This window comes from Adiantum capillus-veneris, chromosome 11 (genome assembly GCF_014529385.1).
Source record: "Adiantum capillus-veneris isolate H3 chromosome 11, ASM1452938v2, whole genome shotgun sequence".
Lineage (NCBI taxonomy): Eukaryota > Viridiplantae > Streptophyta > Polypodiopsida > Polypodiales > Pteridaceae > Adiantum > Adiantum capillus-veneris.
Window position 1 is genome coordinate 148192397 of NC_140941.1, and position 23721 is coordinate 148216117.

At 46.1% G+C, this 23721-nt stretch overlaps 1 protein-coding gene across 9 annotated transcripts in view; it reads left to right on the forward strand.

Annotated features, from left to right (window-relative positions):
* Nucleotides 1–23721, forward strand: part of LOC147448193 (endoribonuclease Dicer homolog 4-like) — a 191411-nt gene that overhangs the window by 60001 nt on the left and 107689 nt on the right. For 6 of the 9 annotated variants that reach the window (XM_086524069.1, XM_086524064.1, XM_086524066.1 and 3 more), the window contains exons 6-9: nucleotides 22304–22365; nucleotides 22475–22615; nucleotides 22758–22841; nucleotides 23597–23720. In XM_086524069.1, the coding sequence (XP_086380195.1) occupies nucleotides 22304–22365; nucleotides 22475–22615; nucleotides 22758–22841; nucleotides 23597–23720 (411 nt within the window). Of the gene's footprint in view, nucleotides 1–21576; nucleotides 21596–22303; nucleotides 22366–22474; nucleotides 22616–22757; nucleotides 22842–23596; nucleotide 23721 lie in introns of those variants that run through there. The other 3 variants (XM_086524071.1, XM_086524065.1, XM_086524070.1) reach the window with 2 other exon arrangements.

The following is a 23721-nucleotide window of genomic DNA, read 5'->3' on the forward strand; positions in this document are numbered from 1 at the left end:
CAGATAGCTAGCTACAGTTGGGGGCTTGAAGTTACACTGGGCGGACTCTCTCCTGGGTAGTGACACGTGGCGAGGGTTTCCAATCAACGAGCAAAGAAAACTGAGCAAACCAATTTCTGAGCAAATATGGGCAACATTCTTGACAAATTGATGTGAGCGTAAGGTATATTGAAGAAAAAAATCATGTCATGCTTGATTTGACCAACACCTCAACCCAAAAGGGTTGTACATCTATAAAATCACCACAAAGCAGCGGAGGCTTCAAAACCTCAATCTTCAAAACCTGCCCCTTTCTCTATGAACCAGTTATACTGACATGGAAAACATATGATGCATGGGGGACCATGATTACCTCCTACACCAATGTGGCCTGCATGCTCCTTCCTATGCAATTTTGTTTTGAAAATCCCTTGCTATTTTTTTATCTCCATCTAACCTCCTTGTGCGCTAAATACAGATCCACGAACTCTAAAATTGTGGCTACACTCTATGCTTACATCAGTGTCTTTAAGAAAAAACCGATTGTGCCACAACATCTCAACTGTGGATGAGTGTAGGTTAGTGCCCTCTGCCACTACCCAAGTTCCATGCGTTGGACGTGGCGGATCAATAATCGTGTCTCATAATTTCTGCCATCTCATTTTTGAACCTACCATAGTGAAGCCCACTCTGTCATTGGCAACGTCGAACGATCAATCAAATGCCTTGTTGGTGGATGTTGCCAAGGATAGATGTGAGCGAAGAGCTTTTGAATGGAGTGAGGCTTATGAAGATATGCTTGTCAAAAAGCCCCATCCTTTGGAGCAAAACAAGGACTTTTTAGGGAGGTATGTGGTCGGCGTCGTCTACAAAGTGGAAAGTCATCGATGGAACCCCCCCTAGAGGACTATTCTCTTGTACTCCTATGTTTAGTATATAGAAAGAGTCAAAGAAGGGCCTCACCGGACGGACAAAAATGAGTTGCTTAGTAGAGGCAATGGGCATATATGGCAGCCCTGATGATGTCCCACAACTGGTTGTGGACACATCGAGGCATTTGGGTGAAGAAGCGACCAGAGTCGATGTAGACACTGCCATCACCGGTGTGAGGGGATGAGAGAAAATTCCCTTGTGCAATAGAATCTAGAGATAAGGTCTCTCTCTCTCTCTCTCTCTCTCTCTCTCTCTCTCTCTCTCTCTCATATTCAAGCACAGCAAAGTTGCGAACAAAAATTTCTTGAATCTCCCTTGCCCGCATGCAAAGGTCTCCCTCTTTTCACCTCCGCAACGAGACTCTCCCTCTTTTCACCTATGCAATGAGATTCATCTCTCTCTCTCTCTCTCTCTCTCTCTCTCTCTCTCTCTCTCTCTCTCTCTCTCTCTCCGCAAGCAGTAGGTGTTGCCGTAAGGAAGATTGGTGGCTTCTAAATAGATGTTGGCTATGGTACTCACGATGGCATTTCCTGTGTTTGTGGTGGAGTCCCCAAATGCGAACAGAGGGCTGAAGGTGGGGCATGAAGAGGAGCTGGATTCATCTCTCTCTCTCTCTCTCTCTCTCTCTCTCTCTCTCTCACACACACACACACACGCACACACACACACACACACACACACACACACACACACACACACACACACACACTTTTTTTGTAAATCGATTGATTAATTTACTAGTGGGAAACCTCAAAGCGAGGAAAACCCACTGAAAAGATCATATACAAGGGGAGGAGCACGGAACTCCTCATCTGTAGAGCGTAGCTAAAAACATTCATATGAAAGCTGATGCATCTCTAGGTGATATCACCAGCTTCCAAAGCAAACCGTAACGATTTGCTAAGAGAAAGCCTGAAGAGAGGGAATGGATCCGCATGAGTACGATGAAACATGTAAGCATTACATTGACTCCACACGGTCCAGAAAGCCCAGTATCTGACCCACATGAAGAAGACCGCAAAACGCTTTAACGTCGGTGAGAAAATGCCAAATGCCCAAAACCTTTTGTGAAAGACAACCCCAGGAAAACGGAGCTGCAAACACGACGATACATGTCGAAGGAAGTCTCTAGTAACGCAGCAATCCCACAACAAGTGACAAATATCCTCTTCTTCAGTCGAGCAACGAACGTAAGAAGAAGGACGAATATGACGCGCCCGAAGAAAAGTGCCAACATGAAGCACTCCAAGCAAACAACGCCAAAGAAATAGACGCTCCTTCGAAGGCAAATGGCTTTTCCACAAGGCAGAGAGGAGCCTCCTCCACCAGAGGTCAGATTTGTGCATGCGCCAAATGGCATTACAATGACCATCAAGCCATGGTCGTGGTAGAAGAATAGCATAAATTCGACCCGCAGAAATAGCTCGAAAAGGCGTTTCCCAAAAGGCCCAATCAAACATGCGATCACCATCAGGCAAAGGTGAAACAGGCAAAAAAGTCGAGCAACATGCTTTGAAGCTCTCTCCAAAACTGACGGTAATGCATGCTCAACCCAAAACGACGAGCAGCCAAGGAAAACTCAAAAGTATATCCAGCCTCATCGACCACATTCTCAACCACTCGAATGCCACGACCAGAGAGAAAGTAAGCCTGACGGGGTGATCGATCGACCAAAGTAAGAGAGAATGCCCGGCTCCAATGGAGACTTTCCAATCGGATGGAATCACCTTCTTGCTGAGGAGTCCACGATAAATGCATCGTAACCTCTTTCCAAGCAGATACTAGAGAGGAAGCAAGTGGACATCTAGGAATGTGCCCTTCCATCTTGCCAAAAACCACCTCCCAGAGAGAGGGTTGCCAATGGCCAAAAGCAGAAGTAACAACGTGCTGATCGAGGAATGCAAACATCAATGTCCAAGGCTGAATTTGTTGCACAAGAGTGGGCAACAACATAGCTTTCCGCGCATACACATGCCTGCGTAAATCCAAGATATTCAGTCCACCAAAACGTTTAGGAGTGCAAAGCTTCTCCATCGACAACAAGCGTAAGCCTTTTTTGGTAGCATGAGTCCGCCACAAATGGGACATAATGTCCGACATAAGAGAATCAAGACATCGGTGAGGCCAATGCATCAATGGCAAAAAGAAATGAACATATGCCAACAGGATACTCTGAACAATTCGCAGACGAACATGCAAGGGCCAAGTAGAAAGCTTCCAGTAATGCAATTTGACATTCAAGCGTTGCATAACCCAATCGACTTTCTGAGAGTGAGCAACATTCCATCCAATTGGATAACCCAAATGCCTAGTGATCACATTTGAAGACACAATCTCACCAGGCCACAACATACTATGCCAATCACAAGAACGGAGAGGCAGAAGCTTCGATTTACAAAAGTTGACTTTAAGCCCAGCCGCAATGCCAAATAGTTCCAAGGCTTCCATAATCACCTTGACATCCTCCTGCTGATTACGAGGCATAAACAATGAATCATCAGCGTAAGCCTGGCCAATGAATGTACGACCCGAAGGTAACCGCAGACCATGCAGACTCTGAACAGAGGTCAAGTGATCAAGATAAGTCAACAACGGGTGAGTAGCAACAACATACAACAGAGCACTAAGGGGGCAGTCCTGCCTGATCGAACAACCAAGAGGCCAAGATTCAGTTAATTCACCTTCTAATATCCCTGAAGACGTGCTACATGCATACAAAAAATAAACCACATTGGCGAATTTAGGGCCAAACCCTAAACACGTCATGGTGGCGGCAATGAAGTCCCACTGTACAGTGTCAAAGGCCTTTTCAATGTCAACTTGCATAACCAACACATCTTGTTGAGTGTACTTAGCGTTCTCCATGCCAATCAAAACATTAGCCAGATTATCCATAATCTGGCGACGTGGAATGAAACCATATTGAGCCTGATGGAGTCCTGCAAAAAGATGGTCCTTAATGCGATGCACCAACATCTTAGCCAATATCTTATAAACCACCGACATCAAAGTAATCGGACGCCAATGAGAGAATCGCTCACAAAGCGCTTGCTTAGGCAGCAATTTAAGTAAACCTTCTTTCCAAGATGTCGGCAAATCTTGTTTCTCCCATGCCGCATTAATCATGTAAGGCAGTGGATGCTCAAGATCCTCCCAGAAGGAGAGGAAAAATTCCACAGTAAGCCCATCCCAGCTTGGAGACCGCCAGCGGCCCAAAGCAAGCAACACACTATGCAATTCTGAAGCAGTGAAGGGGTCCTCAAGACCACATGCATCTTGCGGGGATATAATCGGAGTAACAAAGGAAAGCATCAATTGATGCGCATGGTGAGCAGCCAAAGATGTCTGAGAAGGAGGAGCAAACACGTGTCGATAATGCAAAACCATGGCATCCGCAAGTTCCTGCTTTGAAGAAGTCCAAACACTCGAGGAAAGTATAACACGCTTGATTGCACATGAGATTCTCGAATGATGTAAATGCTTAAAAGTTTGCTTTGAAGCACAGCCTTTGTCCATGAAAGCCCGCTGGCGAGCACCCGTCTGCCATTTAGCAAGCTTTCGCTTGTCATTACGCTGAATACACACAGAGGCTTCACATAGCTCTGACATCTTAGAATTAGACAGAGGCCGCAAATTAGCCAACTCTTGGAGTCGTTGACAAGCATGCTTCGCATCTTTGACTTCCCCTCGAGTGCACTGCATGTAATGCTTGCCATAGTCACAAATAACACTTTGCACCCTCATAACAAAGTGATACCAAGCGGCATCAAGATCAAGATGCATATGAACCAGCAGAGGGGGAATAACCTCAGAGATCATTCCCCGAAAAACCTCATGTGTAAGATAAGCATTATTGACAAGTTGCAGACGTTTCCTGGGAAGAGCCCGATCACAACGAGTCTGCCCAAAACTCACATCCAGCAAAACAGGGTAATGATCCGATAACTGCAAGGTGTAATCGATGTGGACCTCACATACAAAGTCCTCATATTGTTGCAAATTAAGCAGATACCATCTGTCCAACCGCGCTCGATAAGAAGAATGGGCAACATGCTGAAAAGTAAAACTAGATGCATTTGGACGCAAATGCCGCCATATATCAGTCAACTGAGTAACAACAAAGAGATTATCCCATTCTTGCCTTTCCGCAAACAACATATGTGAATTGCCAGTGGTACTATCATCCATCTCAGGAGTATTATTAAAAGCACCGCAAAGGAATGCACTTGAGGTCCATGAGCGAGAAGAGACGTCTCACCATAGAGCAACCCTTTGTCCAGATGATGTATACGCATAAACACCTCCAAATTCATACACCTGACCGTCAGCTGAGTAACAGCAAAGAGATTATCCCATTCTTGCCTTTCCGCAAACAACATATGTGAATTGCCAGTGGTACTATCATCCATCTCAGGAGTATTAATAAAATCACCGCAAATGAATGCACTTGAGGTCCATGAGCGAGAAGAGATGTCTCGCCATGGAGCAACCCTTTGTCCAGATGATGTATACGCATAAACACCTCCAAATTCATACACCTGACCATTCAACAAGCATTGAATCACCATCCAACGGCCGTTCGGATCATTATACAAGAGAACTGGCTGAAGCTCATGCTGAACCAACATCAATAAACCTGAGTAATCATGCAAACCAGTATATGCAATCTAGTAACCTGCGAAATAAGAACACTGACCAGCAAAGTCATGCTGGTTGTGTTCTTGCAAAACCACGATATCTGCCTTACATGTATGTACATAGTGCCAGGTCAGTCGCCATTTGTCCAGGTTACACAACCGAGGCACATTATATGAAATGCATTCAATACGACTATGCATTAAAACCATATTTACAACGGCACGAAACGAAAGGATCAAGTCGAGATGCCCATATGGACATCTATATCCACCACATCCATGCCAGAACCCATCCGCTGAGTCAAAGTAGGAAACTTGTCCATAGAGACTGCCTGAGAAGTGGAAGCCTCGCCTAAAAGTACATCCTTATAAGAGTGCATCGCTGTTTCCCAGGCGTCAATCAACGTGCGATTGTCATTGCAGGGAAGCTGCTTAAAGGATACATTCTTATTGGTGTTAACCAGAGGAACATAATTACGGGATGAAGGAGGCGTACGAATTTTTATTGTCTTTTTAGGAATCGCCCACGAGCCAACATCAGTCGACACAACATTTTTCTCTTTCCCTGCATTTACATTCCCAACATCCGCAGACGGTGGATTTTTGTTTTTCCCTTTATCTGCATTAGAAGCCACCTTCATTGCAGGGATTCCATTTGATTTAGCTTCACCAACAGATTTGCCTATAGGGGTAGGGGCAGAGGAAGGAACAGCCGAAAGAGGGGGCTGCAAAACTGGCTCAGGACATTCAGATTGCATGTGACCAAATTTACCGCATCGAAAACAGGAGTTAGCAAATTTGCCCCATTTAAGTTTAAAAGGGCGCTTGCCCACCCAAGGATCCCCTGAATCGACCATAATTCCATCCGGGGTTTGCTTATCCGTATCCCACAAAATGCAAAATCTGTTAGTGTTGGCGTCGAATTTCGGCGGGCAAATGACCTTGCCAAGTTGAGCAGCCAACAATGGAAGAAAATGCCTCCACGTGCGGGGAAAATCAACAATTTCCACCCACACAGGACATTTGTGACGAATAAGACTTTGATAGTCCTTCGTAAGTGCCCAAGGCAGAACATGAGTCATCTGCGTGCGAAAAAAGAGAGGAGACATCTCCAGCAAGAGGTTTCTAGCCTCAGTGTCTGCCAATAACACCTCATAGAAACCCCCAGCACCAAAAGAAACGCCTCGGACAGCCTGACGTTTGAGCAGGAAATCAACCCACTGTCCGACATCCTACGCAATAGGCATTTTGCCAGGGAAAAACAAAATGACCGCATTCATGGCATATTGCGCTACCGAATCCATCAGGTGGAATTTGCACCTCAAGGGCAAGTGCTTGACCATTCTAGGCTTTTCGGGCCACTTCGAAGTCTTCATACAGACAAGTTTTGATTTCAGAAGCACTCTCCAAAACACTTTCCATGGCTCTACGACGCTTGAAGACGCACGAGAACTCTGACTGCATTAACCGGACCACGATCGAGAACTAAAGCAAATACTAGTTTTCTTTTTTTTTTTGGTAATTTGACACTTTATCTATTTACAAAGACCGCAGAGATATGTACATCTCCCACAAAACTCATACATTTGCTAAATGCCTTGCCTGTAATACTGTAATTTAAACTTTGCCTGTAATGCTGTAAGTTGTGCGTAATTGTAAACTGCCTAACACCGATGCTGCAACAGTTGACCAAATTCTGTTCACTTGCAGGGTTGTAATGGTGCAACCTTGTAACTTGCACTGTCGCTGATTGAACAGAAGACCTCACAAGCTGTACAATATTTGTGCAGGACGCTGACTGTCGAGGCAAGGCCTGAACGCAGTTTTGCAGAATTGAGGGGAGCCAGGGACACTCAGCGCAGGAGCAGAACTGCGCGCAGCAGGTCACACGCACACACACACACTTGCACACAACCTGCTAACGCAAGCGCAATGAGCTGGAGCAGCGTGCAGGCAGGCTTGCGACAGATAGCAGAGATGTGCCTCGCGTCAAATTTTCAGCGATCCCTCTCTCTCTCATTCACACAAAATTAACACACACACACACACTAGCGCGCTCACTCTCACACACACACACACACACACACACACACACACACACACACACAGCCTGCTGCCCACGGAGGTGACGCCGAGTAGCTAGAGGAGCGCGCGCAGCCAAGGGGTGGAGACGGCACGAGAGAGCGTCCTGCAGGTTGCACACACACTTGTGGACACACTCACATAACCCGTATACACACAGAGCAGGTCTCCCCTTGCACCACAAACTGTCAAGATGAGAGTTCACACACACACACACACTCACACACACACACACACACATTTTTTTTTGTAATGTCAGATTGAATTACAAGTGGGAAACCTCAAAGCGAGGAAAACCCATAGAAAGTATTACAAGCCGTAACTTAGAAACAATCAAAGTAGAGCTTGTACACCCCACGTGATAGGCTATTTTGGCATCCGCTGGGGATTATATTGTACTCAGTAATATACAGCCCCGACTTTTTCAAGAAAAAAAAAAAAAAAAGAGCTGGTATGGCTAATAGGGAGCTCATCCATGTCATAGGCAACTTGAAGAGACTGTCTAAGAGATATCTTGAAGAAAGAAACATATTCCACTTGAATCTACTGAAACATAAGGGAATTCCGTGCTTTCCACAGTGTCCATAGTACCCAAAATCTAACCCAGCCGAAAAAGTGTCCATACGGCCGAAGCAAAGGCGGAAGCACTCCAAATATCCAAAAAAACTTACCAAATTGTGATCCAGGAAAACGCGTGCAAAGAGCTGAAGAGATGCTATCCACAAACTGTCTCGTACGAGAACAGGACCACAAAAGATGCGATACATTCTCAATATCTGCACCACAGCGAACGCATCTCGAAGAGGCCAATCTCCTAGAGCGCAATAATTTGCCAGTGGGGAGGACCCCAACAATACATCTCCACATAAACAATCGCTCCTTGAGAGGTAGCTTAGCATGCCACACTTTGATAACTTTACTCCGCCACCGAGTAACTCTTATTCATATTCCATACCTTGTTACAGTGTTCTTGGACCCAGGAGGACGACTGCAGATGATAATACACTTTCTTTGCCGATATCGAACCAAGCGAAGAACCAGCATAGAGCCAATCACAAATTCGATTGTCTTCAACTAGCGGTGAGATGGGAGATACAGAATCGACCAACTCCTTAATAATGTCCCACATGCGTTTGTAGTGTAACCCAAGTGCAAAGGTATGAGTAGCCTGTCTGAACGAGAGCACCCGTCCTTTAGCGTCGATGGTGTCTGCTATCCTGTCAATACCTTTGTGGGAGAGAAAGTAAGCTTGTCTAGGAGAGCGTTGAACAAGAGTCCGAGCAAAAACTCTACTCCAAAGTAAACTCTCCAGTCGAAGTAAATTTCCACAGACCTCATCTCTACCATTCCACAATAATTCTGTGGTGACCACCTTCCAATCCGCCACTAGACTGGAAGCAAAGGGGCATCCCGGAATTGTAGCCTCAACTTTACCGAAAACCACATCCCAATACGACGGCTGCCAATGGCCGAAGGCTGGCGTAGAAACCGCATGAGAGCACAAAAACGCAAGCATCTGCGTCCAAGGTTGTTTTTGCTCAACCAACACCAACAACAAAGTAGCCTTCCTTGCTGTAACATGAGAACACAAATGAAGGATATTCAGGCCACCACAACGTTTTGGAGTACAGAGCTTATCCATCGCAAGCAATCACAAGACTTTTTTGTGAGAGGAAGTGGACCAAAAGTACTCCAAAATCCGAGACATGAAATCCCGAAGATGACAGGATGGCCAATGCAGCAGTGGTAGGAAAAATTGCATGTATGCCACCAAAATAGATTGCACTATTCTGAGCCTTACATGGAGTGGCCATGTAGACAATTTCCAATACTGCAATTTAGATCTCAGTTTGTTCTCAACCCATTGCAACAATTTCGCATTATTAACCGACCAAGCCAACGGATAACCAAGATGTCTCACAATTTGATCATGCTTCACCATCTCACCCGGCCATAACAGAGCATGCCAATCCATTTGATGCAATGACAACAATTTAAATTTTTGGAAATTCACTTGCAGACCTGCAACCAACCCATAAATATGCAGAGCTTCCATTATACAACGAACATCCTCAGGATGATTCCTAGGCCAGAACATGGAGTCATCTGTATATGCTTGTGCCACAAAATGATCATGAGCTGGCAGTTGCAGTCCATGTAGTCGACCAGATGCTGTTAAGGAGTCCAAATACAACATTAGAGGATGTGTAGCAATAGCATACAACATAGCACTCAAAGGGCATCCTTGCCTGACCGATCGACCAAGGTCCCATAACCGAGTCAGCTCACTGTCAAGAATTCCGGCAGATTGACCGTTTTCGTAAAGAAAATAGACTACCTGGTGCATCCTGGGCCCAAAGCCCAAAGCAGTCATGATCTGAGCAATGAAGTCCCAATGAACAGTGTCAAATGATTTCTCTATATCAATCTACATGATAAGCACATCTTGTCCAATATATTTTGCATACTCAATTCCAATAAAAGCATTGGCAATATTATCCATAATTTGCCTACGAGGAATAAATCCATATTGAGTCGGATGTGTGCCGGAAAACAAATGGTCAGCAACACGAGTAGCTATCATTTTCGACAACAACTTGTAAACGACCGGCATAAGTGTTATTGGTCGCCAATGTGAAAAGTGTTCACACAATGCTTGCTTAGGCAACAATTTCACCAGTCCTGCTTTCCACGATTACGGTAAAGATTGTGCGGTCCATGCTTGGTTTATCATGATAAGGAGAGGCTGCTTAAGGGATTCCCAAAAGCGAAGAAAAAATTCCACCGTAAGCCCGTCCCATCCAGGTGATTTCCAGCGACCAAGATGCAACAAACTGTCGTGCAATTCATCCTCAATAAAACTTGCCTCAAGGGTTGCTACATCATTCATTGTCAATATAGGATGTACATACGACAATAGCAACTGCTTGGCTTGCAAAACCTCAGTCAAGGAGGCTTCAAGCTTGGCAAAAACACGTTGAAAATGATCCACCATTGAATCCGCCAATTGACCTTTCTTGGTCGTCCATTGCCGAGTTTCATCTTTAATCCTTTTGATAGCGGCAAAATTTCTCGAATGATGCAAATGCTTAAAGAATTGTTTCGATGAACAACCTTTATCCACAAAAGTTTATTGCCTAGATCTAATTTTTCATTTTTCAAGTTTTCTCTTATCATTACGCATCAATGAGGTTTTTGCTATGCATAATTCCTCTTGTTTGGAGCCAGTAAGCCTTCTAGTATCTGCAAGACTTCCCAAGGCTTGACATATCGCCTTATCTTCCTGCACTTTATTTCTCAACTGGTACATGTACCAGGAACCATAATCCTTAATGACTGCCTGGATACGCATGACAAAGCGATACTAGGCCACATCCACATCAATAAACATCTGAGAGACAAGTGGATGAATTACTACTTCAATCAAAGTTCTAAATGTTGTATGTGAAAGATAGGCATTATTAATATGCAACAACCACTTACGAAGGAGCGAGGAGTCTATATTAATTGCCTCAAAGTAGACCCAGAGCCAAAGAGGAAAATGATCTGATAAAGTGAAAGAACGATCAATCCTCATATCACAAACAAACATATCATATTGCGGAGTGCCCAATACATACCAACGATCCAAACGTGATCTATATCCAGAGTGAGCATTATGAGTAAACGTATAACCTTGCTCTGAAGAGTGCGTGTTGGCCCATAGATCTAGGACATCGGTATTACTGACCATGGCATCCCAAGAAGAGCATTCAAAGCTCAACATATGCGAACGACCCGTTGTGTTGTCCGTGTTTGCAGGTGCATTATTAAAATCCCCTCCCCAAAAAAGCATGCGAATGCCATGGATATTTGACCAACTCTTGCCAAAGAAGATTTCGTTGTGCTGAGGCAGTATAAGCATAAATACCAGCAAATTTCAGAATATATCCTTGGACAAGACATTGAACTACCATCCAACGCCCTGCCCGATCATTATGTGCTAAAACCGGTTGCAATTCATGACGCACCATCATCAAAACACCCGAGAAAGAACGTAAAGCATCTAACAGGAGAACGCATCTGTACAGTATTTACAAGAGAAACATGAGGCACTATCATCAAGTGGTATTGCCCATGGGCACATCCGCCTCCATATACTAACAGTCAATGAAGCGGACTCCATATGCATTCCTTGGTGAGGATTCCGATGTAGAGGCAACGACCAAGATGTCGGTCCAAGAAGAGCATCTTTATATGAGTGTACCACTCTGTCCCACGCTTCAACGAGTGACTTATGATCATGTGATGTAGATGTGTGACAGATGATCATGTGATGTGATCTCAGATTCTCATTTTTGGATGCAGATGCCTCTATTGGTGAGCTTATCGGTGAATTTTGATAATCATGTTGAGGAGAGTGAGAGTACACACAGTGGGTTGGGTTTAGTGATTGAAGATCTAGAGATAACAAGGCAAGAAGCTACTTTAGAGTTTGTACCTTTTCACATAGGTTAGTAGGTCGAGGGAGCGCGAGGTGGGAAAGGGGCTGGCGGGTTGCTACGAGTAGCGCGAGGCGGGAGAGGTGGGGTGGCATGCTGATGAATGCAGCGCAAGGAGGGGAGGGGGGGGGGGGGGGCTGGCGGGAAAGTGAGGGAGGCGATGGCGAGTTTTTTGTCACAAGACTCATTTAGAGATCCCTACTTCTCTTTTGAGCCTCCCCTCTCCCATCTACTCACGCTCACGCGCTTCCGCTGTCACGTGCCCGTCTCCAGACGCTCGTGCCGACGTGTAGAGCTTCTCAAAGTTCAATTTTTCGTGAAGGGAAACTGTGAAAAAGTTCGCGTGGAAACCTCAACTTTCCACCCGGTTTCATCATGGATTCCCCCAGCTCCGGTGCACAACCCGAAGACACCCTAGGTAACACTCAAATTCCATTCACATATGCTATGTAAACGTGGATTACGAGCACTTTCCAAACAGTGAAGATAAAACCTTATACATATTCTATACATACAGTTATGGTTTGTTCGGTTTGTTCAGTTGTTTGTTTTGTGTTGCGGCTTCAAGTTCAATAAGCCTGTTTTTGTTGAACATGCAGTTATGGTTTGTTCAGTTCTTTCCAAACAGTGAAGATAAAACCTTATACATATTCTATACATACAGTTATGGTTTGTTCGGTTTGTTCAGTTGTTTGTTTTGTGTTGCGGCTTCAAGTTCAATAAGCCTGTTTTTGTTGAACATGCAGTTATGGTTTGTTCAGTTGTTTGTTTTGTGTTGCGGCTTCAAATTCAATAAGCGTGTTTTTGTTGAACATGAATGTTCAACAAGGGGGTTGGGCAATGATGGTGAAGCTAAAGTCGAGGCTATGAGTGGGCTCAAGCATAAGAATGTGCGTTGATAGGTACAAACTAGGGTGCTAAGGCATGTATAAAGGTCGAAGGCAGCGAGAGATACCAACACTCCTGCTACGTTTCAGCAGAAGATGAATGATCCACTGAGCCCTTTTCTAGGCAACGTCGTTATATTTCTCGATGACATCTTGATGTACAACCAAATTTTGTTCGAGCATCTTGCATATATACGCACTGCTCTCGAGGTATTGAGCTGAGAAGCTTTATGCTAAAGCCTCTAAGTGCGAATTCTTTAAGAAATAGCTTTTGTATTTGGGTCATATCATCGCTCGCAAGTTGACTCCGTAAAGCTAGTTAAGTGAAAAACTGGCCCATTCTTAGGAATGTACACCAAGTAAAGTCCTTTATATATATCAAGACACAAATGAAAGTGACTCGTTGGCTCGCTGCTGCTACTTCGCACGCCTCGCTCTCCCCCCAAAAACCCCCCAGCACTGCCCGCTGCTCCCCCCCCGCGCCAGCCCCCACCTCCGCTTCACCCTCGACAGCGCTCCCTTTCAAGAGTTCCCCCCCTTCGCCTCATCCTCCCCCCCGCCCTTTGCTCCCGTCGCCTCTCCACCTCGCCCCTTTACCTCTGTCGCCCCATCCTACCTCTCTTCTCCTCCACTCCCCCCTGCTCCTTCTCCCCCCCCCCCTCCTGCTCCAGTTTCACAGTCGACTCAGGAGACAGGTCCCTCTCCGGCGGCTAGGAGATCTCTTGGCAGCGCCTTTGCCATGAATTGCCCAGCGAGAGAGGGTGAGCCTTTCTTGCGGCCCCCTTTGCAGATTCAGACATCTTCCCTTGCAGCTATTCCTCGTGGTTTGACGAGCATTGACATCCGACGCCGCTGGGACTTCTTTGACTACGGGTTCACTCATTTTCTCGGCGATTCCGCAGCAGACCATGAGGGAGCCTGCTTCAGGGTCCATGTTTTGTTCCTCGCCGCTAGGGGGACAGAGGCCTTGGACTCAGCAGTTGGTTTCTCCTTCCCCCTCTGTGGTAGGGCCGAGACAGAGTGGTCCCTCGACTCAGTGGTGGGATGGTTGCATACACAGGTCCTAGAGTTCTCTCACCACATGGGAGAACTTGGAGTTACAGATATGTTGCAGACTTAGTGGCCATTCGCCAAGTTTGCGGTGACACCCCCAGACTCAGCAGGATGTAGGCACATTGTGGTGTACTTCTTTGTTGATACGCAGTGTTTGCCTTGCTATGTATACATTCATGAGGACTCTTGGACAGAGGAGGTTGCTTTACGCACGGCTCACTCTGCTTGGGCTTGGGCTAGGCACTCACTGCAGTCACGCCTATCTAGAAGAGGCTTCGATGCGGATTACTCCCCATCCAAGCCAGCCTGGAAGATAGCCCGTCTTGCTGCCGCGGCAGCATCTGTTCTCTCTCGCTCCCCATGAGGATCGTCTCATGGAACGTGCAGGGACTAGGTGGGCCCCAGTTTTAGGGACAGCGGGGCCGATTGCGTCAGGAGCTTCAGCGTTGCCTTGTGGGAGGAGAGATTGATCTCCTTATGCTTTAGGAGCACCATCTGTGTGAGAGCCGCATTCGGCGATGTGGTCAGATTTTACGTGGACGATATGATACCTTTTGGTCAACTGCTTTTGGACCTGGAGGCATCCAGGGTGGGGTATGTATGACTATTGCGGACTCATTGCAGCAGGCCATTGTGGGCAGAGGGATTATTGTGCCAGGCAGGGCTCAGTGTATTACTATGCAAGTTTAGGGTGGCCTTGTGGGCTTCCTGAACATCTATGCGCCCAATGTGGCGAGTGCTCGTGCAGAGTTTTGGTCACAGATTGTTGAGTCTTTGCCAGCAGGCCGGTCATTGGTGTATAGGAGGGGACTTCAACATGTTGGAGGACCCCTCTGACAGGATTGGTGGCAGCCATGCTACTGTGCATGGAGTCGAGTCGGCAGCTTGGGAGAGGCTGTGTATGACTTTGAGGGTCTCGGATACATGGTAGCACTCTGGTTTTGTGAGGCCCCCAGACAGTCTCGCCTTCTCTAGATCGGACCGCAGAGTGGGAGGAGTGAATCTATCGTGGATAGATCGCTTCTACACTAGTGACCACTTTAGTGACTTGGGGTGATCAGTGGGTATCCTGGCGTGGACATCCTTCTCGGACCATGCACCAGTGATCCTCACATTGGCAAACAGGCAGAGCAGTGGGAGCACGATGCTTCGCATCCCAGAGAGTCTTGTTGGACTCAGCACTCAGAGAGAGGGTAGAGGCTCTCTGGACAGAGGGCATGGACAACCAGTTTTCACTTGTAGACAGAGTGGCCTCAGGCCTAGCTCAGCTTAGCCACTTTTTTCTTCAGGAGTCTCTGGCTCGCCGGGCTGCAGCGAGAGAGGCGGAGCAGCGTCTCAGACGAGGCATGCTTCACTACAGAGGATGCGGGAGCAGTATCCAGATAGTCCATGGGTGGAGGAGCAGTTACAGCAGGCTCGACAGGAGCTTGCTAGCACAGAGGAGAGGCGTCATGAGTTTGCCTTTCACCGACAGGCATCTCAGTGGACTTAGGTGGGTGACAGAGTGACTGGTTTTTTTTTTGAGACACTGGGACCTCGGCACTCGCATGCCAAGGTCATTCAGTTGAGGAGGCCCGATGGGTCAGTTGCTTGTGAGCCCGAGGATATGCGTGCAGTTGCTACTGACTTTTACCGGGAGTTACTGTCGGCTGAGCCTCAGTCAGAGCGGCAGGATGCATGCAAGGAGCAGGTTTGGGCATAGATGCCATGTCTTGTAACAGAGGAGATGCGCCAGAGGCTAGAGATGCCACTTCAGCTTGAGGAGCTGCACACGGCTCTTAGGGCCCTCCCTCGTGGTAGCTGTCCAGGTGAGGATGGGTTGACTCCCAGCTTTTTCTTGGAGTATTGGGACCTGCTTGGCCCAGATCTTTGTAGTGCTTTTCAGTACATTTTGCACACAGGAGTGATGCCTGACAGCATGAGTGAGGGCCTGATCTACCTCATTCCCAAGGAGGGTGGCTCCTTGGATGAGATTCGACAGTGGTGCCCCATCACCATCCTCAACTCAGCCTACAAAATTCTTGCCAAGGCTCGGAGTTTGAGGATTCAGCCACTTTTAGAGAGCCTTATACATGGGACTCAGACAGGTTTTGTCAAGGAACGCAGTATCCTTGACAACATCTTTACTTTCTGGGAGGCTTCTGCCCTGGCACGGCTCCGTGGTGAGGACCTTGTGATTCTTTTTATCGATTTTGAGAAGGCATACGACAGAGTTGATTGGGACTTTCTAGAGGGAACTCTACGTAGGATGGGCTTCTCAGATGCTTGGATCAGAGGGGTGTCAGCTTTGTACAGACAGGCTCACAATCAGGTGCTTTTGGCAGGAGGGAGAGGTGAGCGCTTCATGCTCACACGCTCGGTCAGACAAGGTTGTCCTCTTGCCGCCTTTCTCTTTCTGTTCTATGTGGAGCCGATGAGCAGATTTTTGGTGTCACGGCAAGTTTGTCTTCGGGGCTCAGCACTCCCTATTCGGTGAGATGAGCTACTGGACGCTGAGTTTGCCGATGAGTCAGCCTTGTACTTAGATGGCCAGGAGGCCAATCTTCACAGATGTGAGCAGGCTTTGGAGACCTTCTGTTGTGCATCGGGCGCACTGATCAATTGGAGAAAGACAGTGGCTTTCTCGGTTGGTAGTGCTCCTGTACCAGATTGGATGCCAGGAGAGGGTTTCAAGTGGATTCCCCCAGGGATTGCAGTTCGGTACTTGGGTTGTCAGGTTGGTTTGGACTTGTCTCCCGAGCAGCAGATTGCTCTTCTTCTCCTGTCCATTAGGAGAAAGCTGTTACATTGGAGCTCAGCACGACTTTCGCTGGCTGGTAGAGTAGTGGTTGCCAACCAGGTGCTGCTGGCGACTATGTGGTACATCACTTCCTGCTGGATCTTCTCGAGTTCTTGTATCAGCCGGGTAGAGAGGCTGATCAGGAACTTTCTTTGGACAGGACGTGACACTCAGATAGCTCGAGCCAAGGTGGCTTGGTCGGTCATCACGCTTCCTTGTTCTCAGGGAGGGCTTGGGATCATTGATCCAGCACAGCAGAGCAGAGCCCTTCTTGGGAAGTTCATAGTCAGAGGACTTCTTCCAGGTGAGGAGCCTTGGAAGGAGCTCTTACTACAGAGGCTTCGTGCCAGGGTGCCTTAGTCAGGAGGCCCTTGGCAACCTTCGACCAGATGGATCTTTACAGAGATGCGCCGAGTTGGTTTGAGTAGGAGACTGGAGGACCGCTTCGCTGTGAGTTTACTTCGATCTTGGGAGCTCTTACGGCGTGGCTTGGAGCAGAGACAGCCGACGTGCACGGAGGAGTGCCTTCGGCAGCCCCTCGTCTAGAACCCCATGGTTAGCACTCAGAGAGGCCACTTGGTTGGTAGCCGGCCTCATGTTTCCTCGGGTCCCATGGTAGCAGGTCCAGCGCGCTCTCTAGTTGACTGGCTAGAGTTCAGAGGTTTGTCAGAGGAGGTGTAGGGTTTCCAGCTACAGGGCATGAGAGGGGTGCAGAGCATGTGTCGGACATCTCAGAGTTAGTTCCAGGTGAGTGGGCTCATGCCTCTCGAGCAGTAGCACCCCGGTGGATGGGAGCCTTCACACGACTGGAGGTTCTCATTTCAGTCAGGGCCTGCTCAGAGACTCTCCCAGCCCTGTTCTTCGAGCTTCAGGGTGGGGGACGATTATAGCGAGTTGCAGTAGAGGCCCCGCAGGTAGCAGAGTGCTGTTTCCAGAGGATCCGAGTTGTGGGCATCTGTGGGAGGACTTGCGTCATAGACCCTGACCCAGCAGCTCTTGAGAGTGGACACTGGAGGCTATGGGCTTGGGATTGTTGTCCACTGGCACGAGTACAGTGATCCTGGTGAGTGGCTATGGAGGGGGCCCTTCTCTTTTGCAGACCACCTGGGAGTCCCCTTCTTTTAGTACACTGTTCGGCTTGGACGTCATATACTTGCAACACAAAGAGAGGCCCGCCCCGCTGCAGCACGTCATTGGCAGGAGGAGGGCCTCACAGTCGAGTTCTTGGCAGCCTTTTGGCAGAGGTTGTGGGACTCTAGATAGCCGAGGCACGTCACTTTGTTTCAGTGGTGGCCGGTTGCGCACAGAGTTACAGCAGTAGGGAGCTGGCTTGTGCATAGTGGTCTCTCGGCCACATGTGCAGCCTGCGACTAGTTGGTGGAGAGTGAGTGCCATTGTCTTTTGGATTGTCCCTCGGCCTAGCAGGTGTGGCTACGAGTTCTTCGGCTGATGCCTACTCTCTCCACTGCTAGACATTACACTTGGGGGGCAGCGGCTTAGTCCACTCTCACGGGCCCGGCACTTCAGTTTGAGCTATCTTCCACCAACAGGATGATAGTGATACAGGGGGGGCGACCTACACTCCAGCCTGCTACTTCAGAGCTTACCCCACAGGAGTGGTGCAGTGAGAGAGAGGAGTGTTGGGAGCTCATCAATGGCCTGACACTTTGGTTCATCTGGCGGACCTGCTTTTCCGCATTTTTGAGGCTCGCTCTGTGCCACCAGCAGAGACTGTTCGTGACTTTTGGCTAGAGCTGATCCATACTCTCAGAGGATAGCTACAGGGCAGCTCCGACCGCATGCGGGAGCGCTGCGAGGCTTTCCTTCGACTCTGGCGCCCTGGGCCTTTCTACACCATTGTCCAGGGTGTGCTCTGATGGCACTACCGACCACCTGTGTGGCTCTTCCCTCCTCCCATCTCTTGATTTAGCCTCATTGTATATATGTTGTTCTTTCATTGGGAGAGTCTCCCCACCATGTTTGTTGTAGCCCTCTCTTGTAGAGGTGGTTGTAGCCCTATGGGCAGTTTTCATTAACTAATAGAAGGATCTTTTTCTTGGAAAAAAAAAAGTCCTTTATATATAGGCTTTACAATTTTTTTTTGCAAACTTATCAAGGATTACTCCAGAGTTGCTGCTTTGCTTACACAACTTCTAAAAGGAGGGGTGAAAGGATGCAAGACTTCGGGTCCTCACCGTAAAGGTAATTTCTCTATTTTCTTGAATTAGTGTCTCGACGAGAGCTTTCATACACTAAAGTTTTTGGTGACTACCGCGCCAATACTGCATATTTTGGATCCTAGCAAGCCTTTTGTAGTTGAAACGGATGCTAGTAAATATGCGATTGGTGCAACGTTGTATCAGGATGGACGTCGTATTGTGTTTGAAAGTAAGAACTTTCTAACACTGAAATGCGTTATCCAACGTATGAAAAAGAACTTTATGTTGCAATAAATGCTCAAATTGGCCAAAGATAAGGACAACTCGTGATCGAGGTACCATTTATACTAATCAAAAGAGATCTTCGAGGACTCTAAAGGGACAATGGGTCTATCTGAAGATATCTAAGGATTCCAAGACTATGCGAACTAAAAAACATCATAAGCTAGATTTTGTGGTCCATTCTTGATCACAAAGAAAATTGGCCAAGCTGCCTATAAACTGGCTCTTTCTTTGGATGTTACTCAACCGCCTTATAGAAAATTAGGTGAAGCTGACACTGTCGTGCCTATGGAGGAAAATGTATGGCAAGATATGCAAACTGAGTATATTCCTCGAGAACCAGAGGCCGTTCTAGATCATTGTACCTGTCATTCGCGCCGAAAATCTTATGATGAGTACTTAATTAAATGGAAGGACAAAATCTGAAAGGTTTGCTACTTGGGAACCAGTTAGAGCTTTGAAAATTCAATATCCCCACTTCATTGATGAGGACATCAATGATTCTTAAGGGGAGGGGATTTGGTCTAAGAGACCGTCGATGGGTATCCGGTGTCTGGACGAACGTAGTGTGAACCCAGCCAGTGTGGCTGGCCACTTTTATAAAAGGGAGGCCAAGGCCTTTTTTGTAGTTATCGACCCTCACTGGCAAAGTGCCAGTGGTTAGCCCGCGAGGCTAGAAGTGTGCGAGGTTTTCTTGAGGAGGTGAGGCCGGGTGGTATGGGACGCTCGGTCTTACAGGTGCACGCCTACGTCCTCGGATGCTGGCCTCAGCACGGGGAGGCTTCCAGATGGTGGCTATGGTCGGGGGTGGTCCAACACGTGTCTATAGGCGATCCGTGTAGCGGGGAGATCCTTTCCGAGTATTCGTTTCAGTGTGCTTCTCTCTAAAGGTAATAAGAAGGGACAATAGACATAAACAAAGACATGGCTGTACAACATAATGTTGTGCCAGCAAATAACATGCTCTCTTGACAACAAGTGCCCCACAGACGGCCACATACTGACGGGGTGGTCTTAACCTATGCACATGCATAGGCAGTGTCCTAAACCCATAGAACTTTTATTGATGTATTCAAAGAGCTGTAAAATAAAAACTCCACAAAAGCAAGCCAAAGTCAACTTGTTTTCACTGTTTTGAACAATTGTGCTTCTCAACCTCATCCTCAGCTTTGAATTCTCCATGGTGCAGTTTTGGCATGCAGATTCTCTGAACATCATCAAAGATAACACCAATGGCTCTTACTGAAAATGATACCGTAAACCATGAATATAAATAGCATGTTGATCATTATTGATTGGTAAAATTAAAGCATACACATCTTTATGATAATCTGTCAGCTCCTCGAAATTCTTCTTTCTCATCTTTGGTCCATTAAGAAAAATATTCGACATGAATCTTGTTTGATTTGCCAGGTATCTTCGTAAGTCGTATCAACAAATTTCATATCCGCGGGTTATTTAGTAGACAATGAGAATAGACTTTGGTTGTCGAAAAAGAACTTTTGTCAAATATTTTAGATTGGAGCTTGAGAACCGTTGGTTCTGGTTGTAAAGCCGAAATGAGATGATGTCGATTCGTTAAGTTCGAGAACCTTGTGAAGACTTTTGTTATCCAGATGTTGAATAACAGGTTCTTCTTTCTGTGGGGTGCTTCTCGCTTAATTAAGTGTGAAAGGGGAAAAAGAGAGAAAAATTTTCCTGCACTACACACAAGCATTCAATCAAGAAATTAAGGGTTGATCTAGCAAATGAGACAGAGGTTCTCGATAGTATGAAAAGAATTTGAATCTTGAGATTGAGATAGTTATTAAGAAACCAACTCACATTCTTTATGCACACGGTAGTCTTCCTTGAAAAATGACCTAGATATGAAAGTATTAATGTACGAAACTAATAGGAAGCCAAAAAGAACACTTGGTATGGTACTTCTTAAAACCCTGTATATATTGTTGATCAACCAGGTAGAGCACAGAGGGAGTACATCTGGTGCAATAGTGGAAGCTTGTGCTGAATGCAGATTGCTCAAGATGGCAAGAACACGCCGAGCGCATTCAGATTGGCAAAGCTCGAATACATGATAATTGTCGAACGCTGATTGCTCTAAATGGTCAGTTAAACCGAGCGCGTTCATGCTGACAACGTGGATAAATGGATCTTTTATAAAATGGATTTAATCTGGTTTTTGAGATGATACAATTGGTTTGTAAAGGTAATGAGAGCGTGTTGTGATGATGACGACTCTAGAAGCAAAACTGGAACTCTCTACATTCACGATATGTCTTTGCCACACCAAGGCGACCTTGTTGAGGTTGATTTTGATGAGGTATGTGCAAGTCAACACTGGTCTTGTCTCCTCTGCAAGCAGCTACTCTTGCGAAGCTTTCCAAGCCAAGGCCTTCAAGGCTCTATGGTGGATCAAACTTGCGAGGGTTTGATACCATGTTGGTAAACCACACTTAATAAAAATGAACGTATACATCGTGTATAAGCCTTGTAGGCTCTTGCAGTATTTAACCACTACCACAAATTGATGGTGACCACACACTTGCCAACCACTTGAAGATGTCGTGCATGTCTTGCATGATTTGGACATTATTCTCACATAGGCTAGGAGGTCTTATGCCAACACCATTGGCCTTGGCTATGGGATACTCTTGTGAAGGCAGCCAGAACTAAAAAGGTGAACAATTTTTGTGTGCTGTAGGAAGAATGGTACTCAATCCTTTATTGCCGTATTGGGTAACTTGTGGGTTTGTGCTTGATTGCTCCTAGTAGTTTATCGAGAAAGGTAATCTGGCATATTAGAGGTCATCACCTCACCCGCTTATCTTGCAATATGGGTTAGTTGTTAGCTTGTTATTTGTGTCATGTCCATAGTGTTTTATTTTTGTCAGTGTGTAATTAGATATCTATATTCATTTTCTCTATATCTTTAATCCAAGTAATTTTGTGCTCATTTCATTTTGTCTTCGGAAATGATAAAGCAGCATGAACATAACATCATACATTCTCCTGTTTCTTTAACTGTCAGGGAAATCTGAGTTTCAGTGCACTCAGGATATCCATTCCTTAGAGAGCATGCTTGATGCAAAGGTCTTGTCAAAAATTGTTCTTGATTGTGAAAGACCATAAATGTAGTGAAGTATCAGCCAGATACTTCACTAAATATCAGACACTAAACATCTCAAATTGCAACTATCAGATTGTAACGGTGGAAGATCGAAGTGAGCTTGACTTGATTGTTCCAAGTCCAACTATTCAAATCAAGGAATATAATAAAGTCTATCAATCCTGGGACAGACTGCAATCAATTATGGGGATTGTAAATACTTTAAAGGCCAAGGTAAACTAGAAATATTTTTAGTGTCAAGTTTGAATACGGTTTGATTATTCATGTAAGTGAGGGATTAAGCTTTGTAAAGCAGCGGTCAACTTGTCATTCACAAGCTATATCCCACATGAACCATAAAGGCCTTAATGTGCAGAAAAATATGCAGGAAGGACTAGGGAGGATCTGCAGGGACTTGGAATATTGCATATTCGATCTTGGCCTGTGGTTTGCAAGACATGTATGTAAGATTTCACTACTGGATAAATCTTTGTCATGGTTGGTTTCTTACAAACTCTTAGTTTGATCCATGGTGGTGTCAGAAATTGACATTTATTAGCAAAAAGCCCTATCCTAGATTACGGCAGGATGATAGTTAGATAAAGCTTCTGTCACCCTCCCTTCTTTCAACTGAAAGTAGCTGATACAAGGTGAGGCAGATGGTTGTCTAGACCAGTTGTTACCACAGGTCTTTTGCAGACCTAACTCAAGCTGAGAATGACACACAGGAGCCACAATGAATGTCTCATCTAAGATTTCCATAAGATGAATTATGTCGATCAAGTTTATATCAAATGCTCGTCTCTTAGCACTCGTGGGATGCAAGAGAGTAGACTTCACTATCCTCTCAGTACGTGAATGATATTGTGACAAATTTTGCCCAAGAGGATGATACCACAAGACTCTCTTTGTCTGAGAACTAGTCTACGTTTGGCACACCATAAGGACCCACCAGCCAAAATCCACCTAGAAGCATCTTGGTAGTGATCGACAAAAAATCTGGAATGGTTTGTCCTTCTTAAGGAAATCATTAGGCCATTTGTTCAAAGCACATATGGTAGGCAGGTGTACTGAAATTACTTGTTATTCTGAGCAGATCTTTTGAGATTGTTGGATTCTTTTAGCTTTCTTGTTCAAGAAGTAGACATATGTCTATATTATTAAATTGGCATCGATGTTTTGTAACAACCTATGGCTATATGTCGATTTGGGCAGGTTACCTCGGATAACTACATCTCAGAGAGAAACTCCAAAGAAATTTATGGTTCACCTACCAATGAGGAAAGAGATTCATTTCTTAGAAATGCATATGAATGCTTAAATCAGACTATTCTACAGGG